Consider the following 23,713-nt stretch of genomic DNA (forward strand, 5'->3'; position numbering starts at 1 on the left):
ACATTTTTCTTTAGCCGTAGATAATCGTAAAACTTGAATGAAAAAAAAAAAAACAAAAAAAAATTACAAATAGGCATAAAAAAAAATTTACACGACATAATGATAACTAATTTTTACATGGTTTTTCCGACAAAGAAAGAAAGAAAAAACAAAGATAACAATGAAAACAAAACATGTAAAAAAAAAAAAAAAAAAGAAGACTCATATAGAATCATTACTTTCAGCGTCATTGAGGGACAAAATAAAAAAACAGGGAAGGGAAAAAAAAAAGAAAGGGCTCTTTGAAACACGTAATGAAGAAGGGAGTTGAAAACGTGTGTGATCGAGGTATTTTTTTTTTTTTTTTTCTTTTTGCACTTCACAACCATGTCGAGCCGTTAGATTTTCTGGCTTGGAAGCTTACCTCGCCAAAAGGACGCAATGTTATGTATTTTGTCTCTGTCTATTAAAAGGTTGAGGGTACAGTGTATTGTAGAATATTCGTGTACAAAGAAGGAAGAAGAGTAGAACGAGGAGATGATGAAGAAGAAGGAGGAGGAGGAGGAAAAGTAGGAAAATGAGATGGGTCAGGGGTAAAATTGGAGGGAGACTGAGGGAAAGGACAGCTGCAAAAGAAAAAAAAAAAAAAAAAGCTTCTGGGCAAGCCACGAGCTTCTGCAACTTTACCTCGATGATGAGAGGTTATATGTGCGCACGCAATTCGCGTATTACACGTATTATATATATTATAGCAAGATAAAAAAAGAGATGGTGATATTTTTTTTATATATTTGAATAAGTGCTTGTGAGAAAGAAAAAAGTGTTGATGACATAGAGATGGCGCTTGTGTCATACAACTGCTGCTGAATGCGCTGTAGATATTGAATATATATATGTTAAAACTACAGTGGGTGGAAGAGCTTGCAGAGGCGGCAAATGGTATGACGGTTGGCAGGGGTAGAGTAAACTGAGGGCAAAGGGAATGGGAAATGGAAAATGAGATAAAGAGTGAGGGTAAAGCCAGGGTTGCCATGGGAGCTACCCGGCCGGGTAGCAGAGGAGCCCCAGTCTTGCCGCGGCGACTCGAGCGTGCTTTGGCTTTCGCTTTTGAACAGTTGTTTTTTTCATATTTCATTTTTAGATAAATACGAGTGTGTACTTGTGCCTGAATAATAAGGAAATATATATATAAACATGACATATTAATTATTAAAACAAAAAAAAAAAAAAACCCACGTGTGTTAATTTATGTGAGTGTGTACTTGTGTGTTCCAGTGTTTTATGTAATTACTATTAAAAAAAATAATTATTTAAAAAAAAAAAAAAAAAAAAAAAACAATAATATTCATACTTTTCATGACTGTTTATATTTTCAATAATTTATTGTGAAAATTTTTTTAAATATTTTATTTCATCCTACTGGATTTTACTATTTTGGTATAAATAATTTTTATATAAAAATTAATTTAATTAAAAAAAATAATAAACAATGTTTGAAACTTTTTTTTTTTAATTATAAAATTTTAGAGATATTTAAATTTTAGTTGCATTAATTTTCTTAACAACTAGTAGATAATTAAATTTATAAATAAATAAGTGAAGAAAAAAAAAATTTATGTGTAAAACTATTCCTTCACTGCCCACGCGTGTTTTCGCGATTTTACTCATACAAAATAGAACCGTATTATAATAATAATAATAGTAATAATCAATTACAAAATGATATAATTTAAAAATATACTTTTTAATGGTTTATAATGAATGAATAAAATTGATAGTTATATTTTGTAGAATATTCGCAAAAATGATCAATGAAAAAAAATAAACAAATAACGTATCAATGAAGCCATGAAGGCAAAAAAATAAATAAATTATTCAGGTGTGTATTATCATTATAATAATTTGATATTATTATTGTTGAAAATATTATTTTTCTTTTTTTTTGTCTGACATTTCAAGGTGAATGTGACGTAAATAGAGAGAAAACGTGGTTTCATTGTACACATGCATATACAGAGTCATGATGAGATTAACAATATAGGTTCATATATAAAATATATATATATGCATGTTTATACATATATTTTTATGAGTATAGGTGAGTAGATGAGATTTTCTATATATACTGAATTGCCTGAGGTCCATCATTACCGTAACCGCGCTCGTTCACTGAGACTTTACTCTTCGCCTACACTATCTCGGATATCACGCTTGAGGCGTCTCGACGCTGTTGACGTCGCCGTTCCAATCCACTCTGTACTTCCTTCTCACAATTTCTTTTTTTTTTTTTTTCTTACTTTTATTTTTTTTCCTGATTTTTATTTCTATTTTTTTATTTTTCCTTTCATCAGCACCTTCGACATGAAATACAAAAAGGTTTGTCGTAAATGGGACTTACAGAGTGAAAAGAGATATAACTGGACAAAGAAATAAATAAATTGAAAGACCCAATTACAATAGCTTATGTTACTGCTTTGTAGTTTATTTTTTATTCATTTTATTATTTCAAAAATACCAACTTTGGTATCTTTCTTTACTTTCAATGGATTTTTTACTTTATTTAAATTTTTTTTTTCTTTTTTCGCATTCTTCGTCTTTTGACTTGTTATCTGTATTTTTGTTAAAACACGATTTTTTATTTATTTTTTTTATTCTTGGATAAGAGTTTTTATATAATTATTTGTTGTAGATACAAGTACTTTTTTTTATACACACGCATTGTATACATGAAAGTATATCAAAGTATTTATTCAATTTAAAAATTTAATTCTAGTTATTGAATATTATTTTAATTCCTTATAATTAAAAAATTTAATGGTAAATTTGATATTATCGATAAATGAAGAGGTTACTATTTGATGTACTCTTGTGAAAATAAGTATTTCTAAGTATCGGAAACACTCTGTATACTGTCATCTTCTTATCTTCACCCGGCTGTTGCTTTATTTCTGTTCCACTTTTCAAAGTACCTAGTCTCAAGCGTCCAATTATTTTAATTAATTAACGCATACCTCTTTTTTTACTTTATGATTTTTTTTTTTTTCTTCAAGCATCAAAAAATGAATCTCCTTTGTTAATGTACTTACTGGATTTTTTTTTCTATGCTATATTATTTTATTATTTTTTATTAACAAAATAAAAAAAACGTAAAACTCTTTGATAAATTTTTATAAATGTAAATGTATATTGAGCAGATATAAACAACGTATTCATACTATTCTACACACGTTTTTCAATTATCAATATGGACTTTTTTAATTTACGTTTTACGATCAATTGCATATTGCTGAATTTAATCAAATATTTATTACATGATATTATCGTTGTCTTTGATAATACTCAATAGTTTTATTTTTTTTTTCTTCTTTTTTACTACTGATCTACTTTTACTACTACCATTCTTACTTTTATTGTTTTTTTCTTATTTAAATTAAATTTTTTTTTTTTCTATTTATGCTACTAGTGTTTTTTAAAATTCAATTTTTCAAGATAACTTTAGTTATTTATTTTTATTAATTTTTTTTGTTGAATTCTTTACCAGTTGCTACATTGAATTTTGTCATCCCCACTACGTTAAATCACCAACCACTTGATGCACAATTTAAAAAAAAAAAAATTCTTTAAACCATAATCTTGTTGATTTAAGTTTTAACATTATTTTTGTAACAATATTAAATTTACGTTGGCTTTGCCTGACAATATATTATGAGCGAGAAAATGACACTTGTTATTATTCAACTAGAGGGTAGTTTTTATTTTGATAAAAATTAGTAGATTATATTATAGAAAAAAATATTAACAATTTAAAAATAATAAAGTTTAATAATATATGTTAAGATAAGATGAAATAAGTGAAATTTATACGAGTAGATAACTTAAAAAATTGCATTTCAAATTTTTTTTGTAAAGCTCATCAAGAATTTCATCAATCTCATTTACCGATAAATTATTTTTATAAAATTCTCAAGTATTTAAGATATCTATTTATTTACTTTTTCATTATCATTATTAACTTTTTAACTTATCCATTTATTTTAGTAATAAATTTTCATTTTTCTCGATGATTTAATTTCAATTTAAAATCGGGTATAGTTACATGTTTGAAAAAAAAAATAAAAAAAAATTCTGTGTACATTGAAATGGTATTAATATTTAACGACTTTATACCGGTTTTTTTTCTTTTTTTTTGTTTAATTTATTATATTTAAAACAAGTACTTTTTACCACATGAAAAAAAAAAAAAAAAAATTAAAAAAAAGAAATCAGAAAATACATTGTTTATACACTCAACTTAATTCAATTTTTATGGTGTTACTTTTATGAAACCTTTTTCATACTTTGAAAGTACAATTTCAAATTTAATTAAATTGTAATTTACGTTTATTAAATTTTCCCGGATATTTTCATTTTTATTTATTTAAAAATATTTTTTTTCTGTGTACCTATATACTAATAGAAAATTTAAAATATGTAAATTGTAAATATTTGTTTTTCATTATTTATTTATTAGATATACATTTTTGTATACATTTTTTAGTTTATTAATGATAATATAATATTAAATAATTAACTGTTTACATTACTTTTCCGTATTTATAAATGTAAATTATAATTTGATATATTTTTTGATATAATTAACAATAAATTTATTATTAATGATCATGTTATTCTAGTGATAATAATATTATATTATTTTTTTTTATAAAAATATATATACAAACAAATATTTACAAAGCTTCTATATGAATAATCGCAAGTATCATTGTGACAATACGACAAATGATGAATTAAACAAACATATTTCACATTACTCAAGTAAATAAATATTTTTAGGGGAATTAATCGGTAGTTTGATAAAACATGCGTACAAATGAAATTCTATCACTCTTCCAACATCAAAGTATATTTAATAACAACAACTTGAAACGTGTTAATTAAAATTTACCTATTTTGAAAAGCTAAAAATGATATTTTTTTTAAATATCATATTCGTGTACATATAAATAATATAAAAAAAAAGGTTAAATTGTTTAAAAAAATTTGATGAGATAATGAAAAATAGATTATCTTGGTCATGAAGAAGAGTGTTGTGCTTGAATGATTTAATTTCAATCAATTTAGTGAAACTTTTGACATGAAAGTCAAGTAACAAGACAAGCACTTTTAGAACCAGTACATACATACATATATATAATTATATAATAAAAATGTATATAGATCATCCCTCAGTGTATAAATGAAACCAAGACGAGAAATAAAATTGGATTAGTCCTTGGACTTTATTTTTATTTTTTCACTCTCACACTAACCCTCAACCCCTAAATGTATTACACAGAGTTTATAAATTATTCCTTCAAACCAAAGTGAATTTTGTAAATTAGTTTATCCTTTTATTACATATACATGTATATAGAAAAGTAAAATTTAATATGTCCAAAAATCAAAGTACTTTTATTATTTAAAAAATTAGTATTTTTTGATTTCCATAATTAAACTAGTTTAAATTAAATTAAAAAAAAAATAATAGCAATAGTTTTTAAATATATAGATATAAAAAAATTGATGTAATATAATAGGGTGTTAATTGTCAAATAGGTACATAATATTTGCCGAGTATTAAGCAATCTTGAATACTCAGAAACAAGCTTAAAGGGTTAATACCTGTCTTTAACCATCTCTTGGTGTCTCTCACTTGAACCCGCATAATTTGATATCGATCCGATTAATCTACATCGTCATCACTTGAGGCTATACGCATGATTATCATCAATTTCACAGATACACCTCAGCATGTGGGTTTGGTATAACATTGCAAAGATACATCAACCCCCCTACCCTTCTTGCCGCTATTTCCTCAAACCCTTATTTACCATGAAATCCATGAAACAAACCGCAAAATGTTTGGGTTAACTTTATATATAGTAAATACTCAAATATACATCACACACACAAATGCTATTGCAAAAGAGAAATTTCAAAATGATTTACGACAAACGATAAAGTGAAATATTTAAAAAAATTATTTGACAAGTAAAAAAAAAATACCAAGTGTGTGTAGGGTTTTTACTTTCTTTACTTTGATGTGTATATATAAATTTTGTATTTTAATATTTTTTTTTTTCCTGTCACTTTATTATTATTTTTTTTTTCTTTTAAACAGGGTTCTATAAAATACATGAATACATCAACTTTTCGTGCTTTTTTTTTAAATTTTAGTTCACTTTTTTTTGTTTTTTATATTTATTTTTCTTTACAAAAAAGATCGACCTTGCTGAGAGCTTGATATGTATCTTGTTTTCTTCAATTTTTTTCTTATTTCGATCTTTTTTTTTTTACATGTGACAGTAGGGTGAGGAAAAAAATAAAAAAATACATGAGGGTCATGTTCAACTCAGGCTAAACAAATAAATGAATAAATAAATAAATAAATTTATATTTTTCTCTGATGATCTAGTAGACACGAATTGATGTGGTATCATTTTTTTTTTTCTTTATTTTATTTTTTTTTTTCGCTGATTCATAGCATCGTTGGTTGAATTGTTCTCAATTTGTGTATTTTACTAGCTTTTCTTTTTTTTTTTATTTGGTTATTTATTTATTTTTTAATCCTGACGGTTTTTTTTATTTTAAATTGAAATTATTCAGGTAGAATTTGAGGATAATGTTTTTTTAAAGACCTGGTATTTTGGTTTACACGATAAATTTTAATTATCTTTTATTTTTAAAATTAAACTTTAAATTTATTATTTTTTATTTTTTTGAATAAGTCAGATTTTTATTAAATTATAGGATGTAAATTGAGGTCAAATTTATATATGAGACATTGATGTATAGTATACACTGCATGTCTTCCTTAATGGAGGGTTAGGTTTAATGCTCATATCGGATTTTATATGGGCTTAAATACACGAACAACCTCGGCTATCTTTTACCAAGCTATTTTACCCAAAAATCCCTTTTGCTTTTTTGAGACCATATATGTATACAAATAATTATCACAACAGGTAATTTTATATTATTTAAAGTAATACCATTTTAACCACGTACTATTTGCTAAACAACCTCGTACATACTAATTAATTGAGCTCAAAAGGAATTACATAAATTCGACATAATACCAAATTGTTAAAAAAACAGAAAAAAAGATACAAAAAATTTTCATAGAGTTATCCACAAGTTGGAAATGAAAGAAAAAAATCAAGTAAATAAATATATAAAAAAGAGGTGGCAAGGTGAGTGTTGAAATCAAAAGTAAAGTATGAAAAAAAAAAAAAAAACAATAATGGTAATAATATAAATATTTCATGAGAAAAAAAAAATAATAATAATGTAGCACGAGAGAGATTGTAGAAGAAAAAGTTTAAGATTCACGCAAAAATATGGCGTACGGACTTTTTTACTTTTCTTTTGAGCCCTTAGTCTAATAATTTTATTTTCTTTTTTCTTTCGAAATTTTTATTTTTATATATATTCATTTTTTCTTCTTTTTTTTATATATATTTCTTCACCTCTCACCTATCCGCACTCAAGACTCTATGTTGCATATATATTGTTTTTATTTTTTCTAAAGTTTATGCAAGAGATTCGCAGGAGCCTCGTTATCGCTAAAGGGAGAGTATAAAAAGATGAAGTACAAATAAAAGCAAAAAAAAAGAATATTTGATGAAAAAAAAAAAAAGGGAATGAAAAAATAGAAAAGAAATAAAATAAGGGTAAAGACCAAAAATATGAAAAGATAAAAAAAAAATAAAAATGAGAACAAGAGAAATATGTATTCGGATGTGGCAAGATACCACATTTTGTGACAAAGAAATAAAAAAAAGCAAAAAAAAAGAGCTATAGAAAGAAAGAAATTGTCGGATGATATTGAGGTTTTCTGTTGCGATATCAAAAACCATGCAGTGAATAGTACGAGGTTGTAACATTTCATGTATCACAGTACAAATATAGCAAACTGACGAAATTTTTCAAGAATAAAACTATCACGGGACTTCCAACTGACGAGGTGTAACATTGAAATTGCTACTCTGGATCAGAAACGAAGTAACAAGAAGTGTCTTTTGTCTAAATATATATATAGAAAGATACAAAGTTGGATGAAAAGACGAAAAATCTATAGAGGATGTTTCACTTCCCTCGAGACCAATACAGCTTTATCCTCTCATCCTCTCATCCTCTCGATACTATATACTACTAATAAAAAAAGTTGGTACTCTTTCGATTTCTCGCTAGTCAATCTTTCTTGAGACCTCACACGCTTTGACTTTTTTTTCCTTTTTTATATCTTATTTTTTGCTTTTATTCTACAATGATTTATGATCATTTTCATATACACTATAACCGGAAATTAAAATAATATATATTTCATTTTATTTTTTATAAATTTTATTTTATCATTACACAATATATTATTTTTCTCTATTTTTTTTTCGTAGTTGATGAGTTGAATAAATGAATATGAATGATAATTGAAAGAGAAAAATAAAAATCATAACTTGTAATTAATAAGTTAATTATTTTAATGAATTTAATAATAATAAATATGATAAAAATATTGTTGATAAACACATAAAAAGAAATAAAAATATTATACTCATTTATTTGTAAACTATAAAAAAATTAATAAATTAATTTTCTATAATTATCTCTGTTTCAGGAACAATATTAACAAGGTATCAGTTAAAAAAATAACATCAACAAAAAAATAAAAAAAATTATACCAATAATAATAACAACACACAGCTATTGTCATAAAAAACAAAATCCTGTTTAACAATAAAAACAGTGTAAAAAAAGATTTTGGATAATGGAAATGTAGTAAATTGTTGATAATAGTGTGTGTGAGTGTATTTGAGTGTGTGTGCGTGTATAAAAGCAAATTTCTAAGCAAAAAAAAATTGAGGAAAAAAAAAGGAACGATAGAAAAGAGGAGGTGAGGGAGGAAAAGGGAGAAGAAAGGGAAGAGAAAGAGAAGAGGGTGGTTGGTTGATTGTTGGGGTTAATAGTAATTGAGGCCTCGAAGGGTCCATTCGTGATAGAATGGACCGATTTATTGATAGCGAGGACATTGATGAGACAGTCTCAATGTGGCTGAATACTCAGTGTCCTGAATACATGACATCGTCGGTTTGCCTGTGCCAAGGTTTGGTAATTGCAATACCGATGTACCAAGATATTCATGATACAAGCAGGATTGTAATTTATGGCTAATCATTGGTCAATTGTGTTGGATAGTGAATTAAATAAGTGAAACAAAAAATAGAAGAAGCTATATATAAACAAGGCTTCAAGTGAGAGAATCAAAAAAAGAAATAAAAAAATTTAGTGTTGATTTTATTAAAGGAAAAAAAAAGAGTGAAATTTGTTGATATAGTGGAGGTACTAGAATGCATCACAGTGCTAGTTACGGTAGTGGTCCACAGGAGCGTGTCCACCAGGTGTCAAGAGCTTCCGGGACAACTACACTTGATGGAAAATGTCCTTATGAGTCTTATCAAGCACCAATACCAGATTGTTGTGCAGCCGCGGCTGCTGCAGCTGCAGCTGCTGCACAAGAAACATACCCAAGACCACCAAGTGCTTATGATGGACGTTGTTATGATGATTGTCAGAGGATACGTACACCCTATCAAGAGGAAACATTTCCTCAGGTAATATTTCTCATTTTATTAATTTTATAATTATGATATATTTTTCAATGTATTATTTTCATTGTTATTTGAATATTTAGAAATTTTTTTTCGGTCAATGAAAAAGGGGAAAAATAAAAAGCATTAGGATCTTAAAATTATCTTTTTTTAAATGTTGGATTGGGGGTTGACAGAGAGGGCAAGGGTGTAAATTAAAACATGAATTATTTGAAAAAAAAAATCACTTGAATATGCTTTTGAAAAAACATAAATTAAAGTATCCAATTTTTTTTTTTCTCCTCGTTATTTATGAAATACAGTTCAATAAGAGAAAGCTCATTTTGGTTGAAATGTAGTTAACAAAATTTCTCAAGTGCTTCAAAGCCACTCTTATAGCAATTCATGTGAGATAAGTGTACCTATACATACAACTGTCTAGAGTATTTCTGTATTTTACGGTTATATACAAACGTAGACACTCATTGCTGTCAATTCACAAAGTGCACACCTCAAATCTCTTAATATATATATATATTGTATATAATATTCATCAATTGCTTGACTTTGTACCAGGGTGAACATGAGTTGGTATTTATTAATGCATTACGTGACGTGAACATGACGACTCTTGTGAAACAATTGTGTGATATTCACAGATGAACTTGTCTCTAAAAGTCACATTCTATAAATGCAATATTACTTTGAACTGTAATCAAAAGTATTTCAAGTTTTGCTATTGGAATGTTTAATTACTTATACTCATATATATCAATATATTTGTAAATCAAACATTTATTTAAATATTGAATTTCAATATCTTAAATTTTAAATTGAAATTAATTAATAATTAAATAAAGTAGATTTAAAAAATTGTTTGGTATTATGAGGCTTTACATTGAAATTGTTATGGACTATGTTCTGTAAGTCTTTTATTACTATTTTTTTTTTATAGTGTTTGTTGTTGTACTGATCTCATTAAAATCATGTAAGAAAAAAAAGTTTATTGTTAATGAAAGAGCACAGTATGGTACACTCAGCCACAAAAAAAAAATGGCTTTATACTTTTTTAGTTGTACTTACAGTTTTGTTTTTTTACTAGGGTTTAAAATGTTATCTTTTTAAAGACAATTTAACGAAATAATTAGAATCATTAGAAGGAATAAAATAGTAATAATATATGAAGATAAATATTTATAATTATTAATATTGTATGCAAAGACAAAGCAGATGTTGAAATTCAATTAAACACACAACATTCAGCACAAGTTAATATTTGGCATGGTAGATATTATTGACCTTATTACGATGTTGGCGCCATCCAAAAATCGTGCCAACTTTAATTTCTCAAATTTCAACATTTAACTGTATAATATTTGACTCATAAAATTACACCAATTAACGTAATTGTACATGTATAATAGTTTGAATTTAAATCAATATTGTTGATTTTTAATTTAAAGTTTTTCCTGAAGCTATATAGCTATAATGAAAAACAAATATTTCTAAATTTTTAACATAACATTAATGTTATTCAACAACGAAAATTTTACTTTATAAACATAAAATATAATATCTTTATTGTAATTATACAAACTATATTTTTAAGCTCAGTTAAAATTAATATTTTGTTAAATTATAAAATCATAATTATTTTATCAAACATTCAAAACTTTTTCTTAATGAAAATTTGCATTATTTGATAACTCTTTTATTTTATTTTTCTATTTTTAAATTACTTTTTTAATTTTTTTTCCACTTCAACTGTAGATAACATATTAAATTTTATAAAAAAAATTTATTTTGCATTTTAATTATATATGATTGATAATGAAATAATTAAATTAATAATTAAAAAGTTTTGTATATATATAATATTATAATTTTTTTGTAAATTTAAATATTCAATAGCAAGAGATACCAACACCAGGAATACTTCGTTCACAATCAAGGGTTGGTTATGAGGATCAAAGATCACAATCTCGAGTTGGATTTACTACTGACTCAAGATGTCAAAGCCGTATGGGTTATGATCATAATGATACTGGAGGTGGTTACTTGGATCAAAATGATCCAAGAATGTATTGTACTGGTACATATTGTATGGGTGATACGATGATGGCTAATTCAAGAGGTGTTTGTGGTGAAGAAGTTGAGCTTGATATGAGAAGACACATACAGGCATGTGCATGTACGTGTAATCACATGGGCTATGGTAACTACATGGACTACCAGGTAAGCCAATTAAAATAATCCATATTACGTCAATTGTTTCATATAAAAATCATACCATCAAGCTCGTCATTCTCTTGTTTTTAACTTGTGCTTTTTTTTGAATCGTAAGTTTTTTTTTTTTAATTTTTTTATTTTTCTGTACCGTTTCATTTTGTCATTCCATGGTTTTTACTTTACTCCATTCTACCTTTCTCGTTCTCTATACTATTTTTTTTTTTTTTTTATTTTTCAATTCAATCGTTGATTCTCGATTTGAAAAGCGATGGCAAATAAATACAAAAAAAAATAACAAACAATAAAAATAAAAAAAAAAAAAAAACACCAACCATCAGGCGTGAATGAATTTCAAGCATTTGTTTTTCCAACTATTTTTAGGAATTTTTTTTTCATTTTTTAAATTTCATTTATTTCATTTTTGTTTTGTGGTAACACCATTTGTGCCAAGTGTCCCTTTGAAAAAGAAGCTGATGGTTGGACAATAGAAGCAAAAAAAAAAATAAGGTTCGAATGGCATTGATTTTTTAAATGATTTTTTTATTTTTATTTTCTGTATATATCAAAAATGGATTAAGCAATATATATTTTTTTTTTCATCCAGTCTATTTTAGTATTTTCAATATTGCTGACCATCGTTATATTCATAAAGTCACTTGACAATGTACTATGCACTAGAATGACGATGTCATTCTCTTGTTATTCATATGCACAATATACTAATACTAGGCCAGTCAATATATTGATTTCTCAATCTATGATACGTTCATGGCCTTGTCAAGATTCAATATTATAATTACCGGAAAATAAATTAAATTGAAAACTCACGTGATTTGAAACTATAGTTTTAGCTGCATAAATATACATGTCTATATGTGTTTATAATATATTCTATATTTACGCAATTATAATATGATAATATCCAGTTATATATTTATATTTAAAACCACCCTTCTTCTCTTCCCTCCCATGTATTTATCCAACGAATTTTCATCAGCATCTGTTTTCGATCACATGCGCATTTGAAAATACCAATATTCAATCGTCTTGTATACATCATACAGCAAAGTTATGATATATGTATAGCATTCAATATTATAAAAGCATATCTTGACTATTTATTTATTTTTTTTTTATTCATATATTATTCAAAATAACCTTTCAAGTTGCGCGTGTTGGCAGTGTATATATTAATAAATTATTTCAATTTTTTATTCACAAATAAAAAATAATTTTTTCTCTTCGATATATACCTATATATATATAAGAATTTAGTTTTTTTCATGATTAATGCAGTACATGTATTGCAGAATAAAAAAAAAATAAAATAAAATATATAAAAACTCGAATGATCATGGATCTTGATGCCAGACCAAAAAGCCTCTCTACTACTCACTTCAAGTTTTTCAATGTATTTGAGAAAAGCCATATTGAGTTTTACCACGCCACTGAAAACTAAAATGTAAAAGTTTGAAAAAGCTAAATATACATATACGTATAAAATAAACCAGAATCGCGGTTACTGGTTATTTTAGTGGTATAAATATATATATATATGATGATGTATTACTGAGTTTTACCTCTATGCCACAGCACTGCAGTTAAAATTTTTTTAGGTGGCATAGAATCAACGTGGTATAGTGCTTGTTATATGTTGTCTCTCAACTACCACAATATAATCATCCCTCTTTCTCTCTTCATTGCATCTCTTCACCTTTATCACTTTATTCATATACATTCATGTATAGAACAGATGAATTTTCAAACCAATCAATGTCCTCTTTGCAATTTCTGCTTATTCACTTCTCTTGTTTTCTCTTTATATCCATATATGTCTATTAATCTATTTTTCTTTTTTTTTTTTGTTTTCAACTTTTTTAATTTACAAAATCAATTTTCTTTATTTGCATATATCTATCTATTTATATATATACGTTAAATGAATTTTAACTTCAAACACATCATAAACCAACCAACAACAGATTTATATTTATGATAATAATTAATTATATTCATCACACTCTTGTTCATCCTCCGAGACTAATTTCCTTTGCTTGAGAAAATATAAATATAACTATATTATATATGTATTAACGTATTTTCATTTACGAAAATTTAATTATTTTCATAATTAAAAGTGTTTAATAGTTTATATTAAATTAAAAAAAAAAAACTTTAATTATATTTTTTTTTAATAAATAAATATATATAAATCATAAATTGGATTATATTTTTTTATGAGAGAAATAATGAATATTAATTTTTTAATAAATTTGAAAAAAGAAAAAAAAATTATTATAAAAAAATGTGTTATATATTGTAAACCAATCTTGTGGATGGATATTTCTTGGTAGACATTTTTCAATCTCTTTTTTATCCATTATATATATTTTACTTCAAAAGATGCATTTTCATCTTTATCGTGACCACACCAGTATATTCCCCGGTCACCTTGATGCTTCCCTAGTCACCGTTGCCCAGACTAACACACTAGATAACTTACACATACACATTACACATTGCACAAATATATATTTACCTGTGTATCAGAGAGAAAGCATCCAACACACATATACATATATACAAAATATACCTTATACCATCAGTCTGGGGTTCTTGTTTCTCGTTTGTCGTTGCCTGCACAACCATTATAGGTCGAGAATAATAATACGAGGGGTTTCTCAACCCCCAGATTCTCTGGTGTCTTTGTTTGCACCCTTCTTCTTTTTTTTTTTTTTACACGACCTGAATAGAAACCAAAGGGGTTTCTATCGGTGACCATTTTATAGAATATGTAAAATATTTAGTGTCCACTCTTGCTGGGTGCTTAAGAATAAAACATTGATATTCTACACATGTGTAAAAAGAGATGAAAAAAAAAAAAGCTCTTGAGATTATGAGAACGTAGAAAAATAAAAATTATATAAAAAAAAAAATGTTTAAAAATTAAATTAAAGTAGAACAAAAAAAATGAATTTAACGTGAATTTAAATATAAATAAATTAATTTGTTATTAGTTATAAAAAATAATAATTTAATGTCTTGTTTGTATCTTGATAAATGACAATGATAATGATAATAATGATTGTGTCTTAAATGCTTATAGGGTATCACCCTCAACACACAATTGATATCTACATCTTTATGACTTCTTTACAACTCTCTTATCTTTAAACAGCCATTTACTTAAATCATCCAAACACCGTTTAATATCCGCAACACTTATATATGAATATAAAAAATAAAAATTTTTTTTTTAATGATGTAATAATAATCGATTTTATATTGATGATCAATAGGATATAATAATATACAATTTAATCATAATAAAATAGACAATTACTTGATGAATTGTAAAACGAGATTTTATGATATTAATTATTATTTATAAATACACTAGATATTGAATAAAAAAAAAATTTATAAAATTAAATAAAGTCAAGATGAATAGATATAAAAAAAAAAAAAAAAACTAAAAAAAATAAATAGAAAAATATAGAAATAATAAATATAAAACGAGGGTAAAATATTATTGAAAATGGTATTTATAAAGAAAAAGAAAAAGAATTTGATTTTATTGATTTTGTGTCATCATCATCTATTCGATTATGAAATAAAATACCTTGACATTATTTATCAGTATATATGTATAATATAGAAACAGCAACAGATAATATTTTCAACATAATATTTTGATTGTTTGCAGATTATTAAGTGAATGAAAGTTTTTTGTAAATAAAAAATAAATGAACTATCATTTTGTCAAGCTTTATGACCATGCAACTTTACAAATTCCATGAGTATATGAGCATACCCAACATTACCCAGCTACTGTATGCTTCTTTTTTTTTTTATTTACAAAAACTCTTTCACCTATATTGAACTCCATGACGCAGCCTTCTCTGCCGCAGCATCACTCATGCTCTGTCGCTCTCTATGCGGTGACCCTTACGATCAGTAACCCTGTCCTACCATTTTCTTTACCCCTCAAATACAATATATATTTGTCCAGTTTTCGCTTGCTTCAGAAACACAAACTTTTTCGAAAATCCCCATAACTCTGTTCTCTTATTTATTTATTTTTTTTTTTATTATTTTTTCTTTCTCTCTCTCTCGTAAATCCATCTTTCATACTAGTGCTCACACACCCTAGATATTTTTTCATCATACCATTTCTCAAACTACCCATAATACTTTTGATTTCCAATTCTTTTCACGACCTCAACAGACGCCAAAAACTATTTCACCTTGTAACTTGACAGGCTAAGTTTTTGATAGGGGAAAGAAGTTGCCTTATTACCCGGATTTTTTCAAGCGATTGATTGGAAACTGGTTTAAGCTTACTTCAATTTGACTCGAGTTTTCGACAAAAATAATAAATAATAAATAATAACAAATGGATTTCAATCTTTAATATCCAAAATTAAACTAGCAATGACGTCAAAATATTCAAACGATATATACTAAAGATTTTGATCCAATGGAACATGACAAAGTTTTTTTATAACGAAAAAACTTAATTAACTACACTCTAAACGCAAGTATTTTTTATGGAGTTTAGTAAACTAAAAATCAAAATAGAATAGATGAAAAAATTGCTAAACTCACCATTATTTCAATTGATGATGGAACTCCTCGATTGATGATGTTGGCTTGTTCCATTGAAATTCATATCATCTGCAACAATAATTAAAAAAAAATAAATATACAATTCAATTGAAATATAAGAGTAAATATATATTTAAAGTCAATAATTTTTTAATATTTTTATAGTATTATACGAGTCAATAATTGAAAATAATGATTGATATTCAAGTAACTTTATTGATCAATGAAAATTAAATTTTAAATGAAAATAAACAATGTTTCGTCAGTTGGTGATTGATGGATTTTTTCTCGAGTTAATAAACGAGATAAATAAATTGAATTTATTAAAGCTAATAAATTATTTGAAATTAATTTAGTTAAAAATTAAAAGTAATACTGTAGCAATATTAGTAATTTTTTTTGGAATTTTTTAATTATCAGTGCGTAGAGGAAAAAAAAAAAAAATGAAAAGAGGGATGACAAGAAAAAAAACGAGGGTAGATAGAGAAGGGATATAAAATGCGAGAGGAGATTGCTGACCCAGACAGGAGTATATATGGAAAAGGGAAAAGATGGGGGTAGATATATTTTTCGAGGCGCAAGAGAGCTCGCCAGGTCGAGCTGTCAGTTTTAAAATCCGTGTCGCGGTGGAAAATTAATCGTTTTTCATCAACCCTCTCTCTAAAATCAGCAAAAAGCAACATTCTCAGTATTCAACTCATACTGTTGGAATTTCTTGGGGTTGTAAAATTTTGCTAGTCACCTTGCGTGCAGCTTGACTGCCTTGTGCTTAATTTTAGTTGGAAAAAATTATTTTTCCTACCCTTTTTTTTTTGTCATATTCAACGTGTTATATTTCACAATACGAAAAGAAAAATATAGCAACAATGAATGAATAAAATTTATAAAGAAAAATAATTTTTAAAAAATATTAAAATTTATATAAAATTGTAGATATTAAAAAGATGCTTTTAGTTTCGATAAGAGGTATCTACATCAGTTATTTTTTTAATTTTTTCCATGGTCAAATTTAAAACTAAGAGCTTGCGACCACATGAGACTACAAGAGAGTTAAAAAATAATTATTATGATTTTTTATATGGAAAACCTCTTTAAACGTTCTTTATTATTTTCTTTATTTTTTATTTATTATTATATTTTTTTTTTTGCACACACTCACTTTTTCTTCAAATCAAGTTCACTAGGTCGTACATACAATAGGTGTGATAAATCGATTTTTAGTCACTCATCTTTTGAGCCACAACTTTTTCCCATCACAATATCAAAAGACAGAGTCAACAAACCATAAGTAAATAAAGATTTGTTTCTCAGCCACAGCCTCATCAATCTTATAATTTTTTTTTTTTATTTTTTATGCTACATTTACAATAGCAATATTATTTTTATAATATAATGTGCACAGTCCATGTGATATCAGTGATATTATATCATATTAAATTCAAATATGCAGATATTAAATCAACACGTTGACGTATATATATATTAAACATATTATTAATTCATAAGTTAAACAAATTCTATACATGACGGAAAACTATCTAAACTTTTGGAAAACTCAGTGGCTTATAAAATATTCTATACTGATAAAATATAAACTTTTATAAAATTTTTAATCTAGTTGAAATTTTCATTTATTAAATTTTCTTTGTGTTCAACCACAAGCACGGTTTTAATGATAATTCATTAATGTCTAATTCAATTTTTTGATAATATTATTTTCCTTATTTTTCACCTTATATAACTTATTAATTTTCATCAGCATTGAAATGTATATTTGTATAATATTTTTAAAAACAACAAACTTGTAAACTATTTTCGTCAAAAAAAATAAAGTAAAATAAACCAGAAAGTTATATAAAAAATAAAATTATCTTAAACTTTTAAACTCGATAATGAAACTTAATTTTATATTGAAAAAAGTTATCGTATATTCTCGAGATCATGGATTTGATTTTAAACGAAAATCCAGAAAATTGTATTGTTCATTATGAAATAAAATAAAAAAAAAAAAAAAAGCTATTGAAGAATTTAAGTGAGGTCTAGAGGCCAAGTTTGCTGAGATAAGAAAGATAAAAGTAACAAAAAAAAAAAGAGTACATACTCGAAAATAGTAAAGAGTTTTTTGATCGTCAACAATCGATAATATAACATTGGCACACAAGTACAATTATTATCGAATTTCCATCAGGCACCCTCATTTTGCCATTTTGCAACATTAACCCCTTCATAAACATTGGCATCAACGATCCAATAGGTGAAGGTGAATCTTTTTTTTATTTTTTCCATAGCCAACATAATCGACACTTAATTCTTTAGTAGGTAACAGAGGTCACGCCCATATGTTTTTTTCAAAAAACGTGGGTAGACTTTTAACATTTAATGCGGGGGAAAATGCAAAAAAAAAAAAAGATATAAAAACTTTCAACTGAAATGGGAGAATATGTTGAAAATGATAGATTTTAAAAAAATGACATTTTAACAATCGAAAAATAAAAAATGAGGGGAAAGAAATGATACGTGTGGAGTCATTCAATAACTTGACGTATACAACGAAAATACGGTCTGTTGGAAAATGGATAGAAAAGTGTCTTGGATATAAGAACTTCGCATCAATTTCACATTTTGCAAGGGCCAATAGAAAAAATAATAATAAAAAAAAAAATTGACAAAATGAAAAGGAGAGAATAGTTACCGGAAAATAATGCATTCTTTTTTCTCTCAACGGTTTTTTGTTTATCGATTATTTATACTTTTCTTTGACAGTTGAAACGGATAAGAATTGATGAAAAAAAAAGTTCAAAAACTCAAAATATCTTTTGCCATGTTTTACAGTAAAAATAACAAAAGTAACAAGTTTTTTTTTTTTTTTCATATAAATAAAAGCTTAAAACCAATTGGTGTCAAAATTTATTTTTATTGAAACAAAAAAAAAATTGAAAAATAATTTTCTATAAAAATTTTAGTTGATTAAATTTATAAAACATTTAATTTTAGAATTAATTAAGTTGAGTGAAATTATGAAATCAAGAATCAACGTCAAGTGAGTAAAAAAAAAAAGTGATAATATATTAAAACAATCTAAAAATAAAAATGTTAAATAGTTTTTAATTGTCAATCTATCATATTTCAAATAATTCATAAATCATTTAACAATTTGAATTAAATTTAAATATTGAATATACCACTATCAAGTATCTGATCAATTGTTAAATTAATTATTTAAAGTCTCTGAAATTAAATAATTTATATATAAAATCTACATATGACGTGACAATTTCATATGCAATGTGTCATCCTTTTTGACATTATTTCACAATCGTTTACTCAACATTAAATTGTCAACACTCCCGGTATCACAGAACAATAGTAAAAAAAAAATAAAAAAAATAGAGAGAAATAAAATTAAAAAAAAATAAAAAAGCAATCCAAGTTGAAAGATTCAAGAGAAAAAAATGAAAAAAAAAAAAATATAGTCATAAAAATAAAAAAAAATCTACAGACAAAGAAAAAGAGGACAAGAGAACATCGTTCGTTTCTAGATACAATTCTTATATACCTTTCAGTAATAATTCACATTACCCACAAAGAAAACTTTATCCTATACAGCAACAGCCTGGTTAAGGAAGACTTAAAAAAATAGAAAAAAAAAAAAAAAATGTATTAAAAGTATAGACAAAAAAAAAAGGAATAAAAGTGTACAAAAGAAAGACATGAAGCATGAAATAGATCTCACTTTATACACTCATCTCATTCAGGTTGCGTGTATATACAGTCACTTTACCAACACAAATATATATAAAACTGACACAAGCAGTCAAGCTATATACTTGTAAGTCACATAAGTCAATATAGGCGTGTATGTTTTCAAGTACGAAAGTCTTTCAAGCATGTTAAAGTAATGTACCATCAGTATAACGTTGTCGTTCTCAATACAATACCCAAGGTATATGTCATCGATAATGCCACCACTCTGCCCTCTTGTCTTTGCCATTGGCATTGCATCATAAATATATATTTATTTATTCTCCCCAACAGCAGCATTCAGACATGAGGTAACTGATATGTAGCCTAAGCTATTTCGACATCCCTACACCAGCCATCCAACGACCAGCATAAGTACCAAGGGTTCACAATAAATGACATATTTTTACATATATACATTTATAAAAGACGAAAAATAACACTTATATCTTCTTGTTACAAATCAACATTCGTTGAAAGCAATATAGCCATGTATAAAAGTTTAAAATTCAACTAGACAAAACATATAAACTGCACTTAGGCAATGTTACATTCAATTTTCAATGTTGAAATGTAGTAGATATATAGATATATATACAATTTGACATTTAGGTATGTGACCTGGGGGTGTAACTGGACTCAGACATATCCCACTTCATCTCAAGTGTGAATGTGTTCAAACATTTACTTGTAAAATCATTCTGTACATATATATAGCTAAGCAATTCAAGGAAATAGTCATCCCAGGTTAAGTTTAAAGTAGAACACACATACTTATACAACTACAATCACTATATCACACCATCATTTTCAAACACTTCCGTTACCATACCCTTGTCCAATTAACCCTCGACTGACGGGCCTAGTTTACTCATTTTATTTTTTTTTTTTAATTTTGTTTTTTTTTTTTCATCTTTTTCATTCTGGGGTAAAACTCATTGCTAATGCCTAGAAGCTGCTTTTTACTCACTCACTGACTTTTGTCTGTTTTTTTTTTCAACATATATTGCATATACTTACATACATGTATCTACAATAGCACTTGCATGAGATAGGCAAAAAAGGATGAGGAAATATATACTGACTAAAAGTTTATCTGCTGAAAATAGACTATAAAATCACAATATAATCCTTTTTAACTTTAGCATTTTTTTTTATTTTTTAATTTTTATTCAAAGTACTTTTTTAAATACATGTACAATGTGCAAGTACTTAATTGTTATTTAAATTGAATTGTTTCATTAAGTATATTTGAATTTTGGGAATATAAATTTATATATATTTAATGATTGATGAGTAAATTGGTTTAACAAAAACATTGAAATATAATATGGTATATTATTTGCAAAAATCATTAGTCATTTTGGTATATATAATATTCCATATTTTATATATTTATTGTTTTGATAAAAAATTGTTTGGTTGGCGATGTGAGACAAGTGTGAGCCGCAAGCAAGCAACAAAGTAAGCATGAGTTGAATCAACGAGTAGGGGACTAAAATGGGGTAAACACAAACGAGGATGAGATGTGACAAAAAAAAAAAATATAACAATAATCATAATAATAAATAAATAAAGCCAAAACTCTTAGAGAGACAAATTGTAATTCCAAATCCAACCCCCAGGCCAATGTGAAGATCTGCTACCACAACCATTTGTCCCATGATTTTTAGACAGACTTGTCAAGTCTTCGTTTATTTATTTATTTTTTTTTTCTCTTTTGTCTTAAAAATAAAAAGATTTTCTTTCTTTTGTTATATAATAATAAAATGAAAATAAAACCACAATGTTTCTAAAGTAAAAAAAAAAAAGGAAAAATAGATTATCAAATATATTTTTTATATATTGTATTCTTGATGTATACATGTATACCTGAGTGAGGTGATAAAAATGAGATTACTTCGTGCTTTACATACGACAATATTCTCATTTTAGATATCATATTATGTATATTTTTATATATGTTTTACAATAGATGATACTATTGTCCTCTTTTACATTCAAATTGGATAAACTTGAAACAGTCTTTATATCAAATTTTATATATAGTGTATTGAACATTTGATTCTTCGGTTGATGTTCTCAATTTTCTACTTGTCATTTTCTTTTTTATATTTTTTTTTTGTCGATCATTGACATTGCAGAGGTGCACACGAAGAAAACCAATGTCCGGAACCAGGAATAAGCTATTTGCTCGAACCTATTACGTGCCTATCTCATGTTCAATAATATTTTTCACATTGGAAATAATAAAAATATATATATTTGTACTGCATATATATATAAAATACACATATCAAATGTAACAAATTTACTAGCTAACTTTATGTGGAAAAAAATCAGGAGCAATTGTTGGACAAACAACCACATGATTTATCACAACAATGACCCTTGCCCATTCTACTTGCTTTGCACTCTGGAGCAATTCCATCACACTGACTGATACAATCCTATATACACCATCTCACCCATCCCCCTTTTGTAATAGTAATTTCATTCGTGTATACAAGTTTTGTGCGCCAGTTGGTACAACGATGCTTCTCGTAAAGCAAAATCCAATGCCACTGATGTCCAATGTTTGTTTGTTGTTGTTGTTGTTGTTGTCATTGTTGTTGTCTCTCTTTGCTATATTCAAATTTTAACGAGACATCGATCCATATATGGAATGCTACTTTTATTGTTCCACCTGTACTATATATTTTCTCAACAGTAATTTTCTTTTTTGTTTATATATTATTGCAGCATTGATGAGGTTTTGAAATTGATATTAAATCAAGCGAAACTTGTTTTATCTAGTAAATTATACCACATATTCATTTTATTTTGTTTTCATTTAATTAAAATTTTTTTTGTTTCTTTTCTGTATAACTCACAAATTCTTTTTTGCCAATTTAATGAATATATAGTTATATATTTTGAAACTTTATCAACTTGATTGAACAATAGAAAAAATAAAACAATAACTATCATTTATATAAACGTGATTAATTGTTGAAATTTAAAATACAAAAAAAAGAGAGTTCATAAATAAATAAATGTCAAATTTTAGAATGACATTTTTAATTAAAAAAAAAAAATTTATTTTGACTTTATTTTTAAATTAAATTAAATCAACAAAGAGAATTAAAAAGTATGATAATATTGGCTTGTACAAGAAATACAGACATTATTAAACAAATCTGAATGTTTACATTGACATTGTTGTTGTATTGTAAACTTACAAACCTAACAAACAACATGGTCTTTGAGCTCACTTGGTACACTACAATTATAAACAACTTGATAGTTCAAAGTCAAATAGCCAACACTGTTAAATACATGTATGTAACAAAAGTTCCAAGTCCTTTGCAATATATAAACAAATATATTCATATACATGTATAAATTTGTATACATGTATATACAAATGAATATATAGTCTCATCATTCATGTCCTTTACTTGTCTATTTTGCTGTTTATTTCTTCGTCTTGTCCTTCTTTTGATGTCTCTATATCACAAGCTTCAAGTGACTATACGACACCTTGTTAC

The 23,713-nt window shown here is 26.1% G+C and overlaps 1 protein-coding gene across 2 annotated transcripts in view; it reads left to right on the forward strand.

Moving 5' to 3' along the window:
• The first annotated feature begins 1,051 nt into the window (after nucleotides 1-1,051).
• LOC122851628 (dipeptidase 1-like) overlaps nucleotides 1,052-23,713 on the forward strand; it is a 42,013-nt gene continuing 19,351 nt past the window's right edge. Inside the window, exons 1-3 of one of the 2 annotated variants that reach the window (XM_044150982.1) lie at nucleotides 1,052-1,858; nucleotides 8,636-9,629; nucleotides 11,517-11,840. In XM_044150982.1, the coding sequence (XP_044006917.1) occupies nucleotides 9,366-9,629; nucleotides 11,517-11,840 (588 nt within the window). In that variant the 5' untranslated portion in view covers nucleotides 1,052-1,858; nucleotides 8,636-9,365. The remainder of the gene's footprint in view (nucleotides 1,859-8,635; nucleotides 9,630-11,516; nucleotides 11,841-23,713) is intronic. The other variant, XM_044150981.1, reaches the window with a different exon arrangement.

Source organism: Aphidius gifuensis, linkage group LG3 (genome assembly GCF_014905175.1).
Source record: "Aphidius gifuensis isolate YNYX2018 linkage group LG3, ASM1490517v1, whole genome shotgun sequence".
Lineage (NCBI taxonomy): Eukaryota > Metazoa > Arthropoda > Insecta > Hymenoptera > Braconidae > Aphidius > Aphidius gifuensis.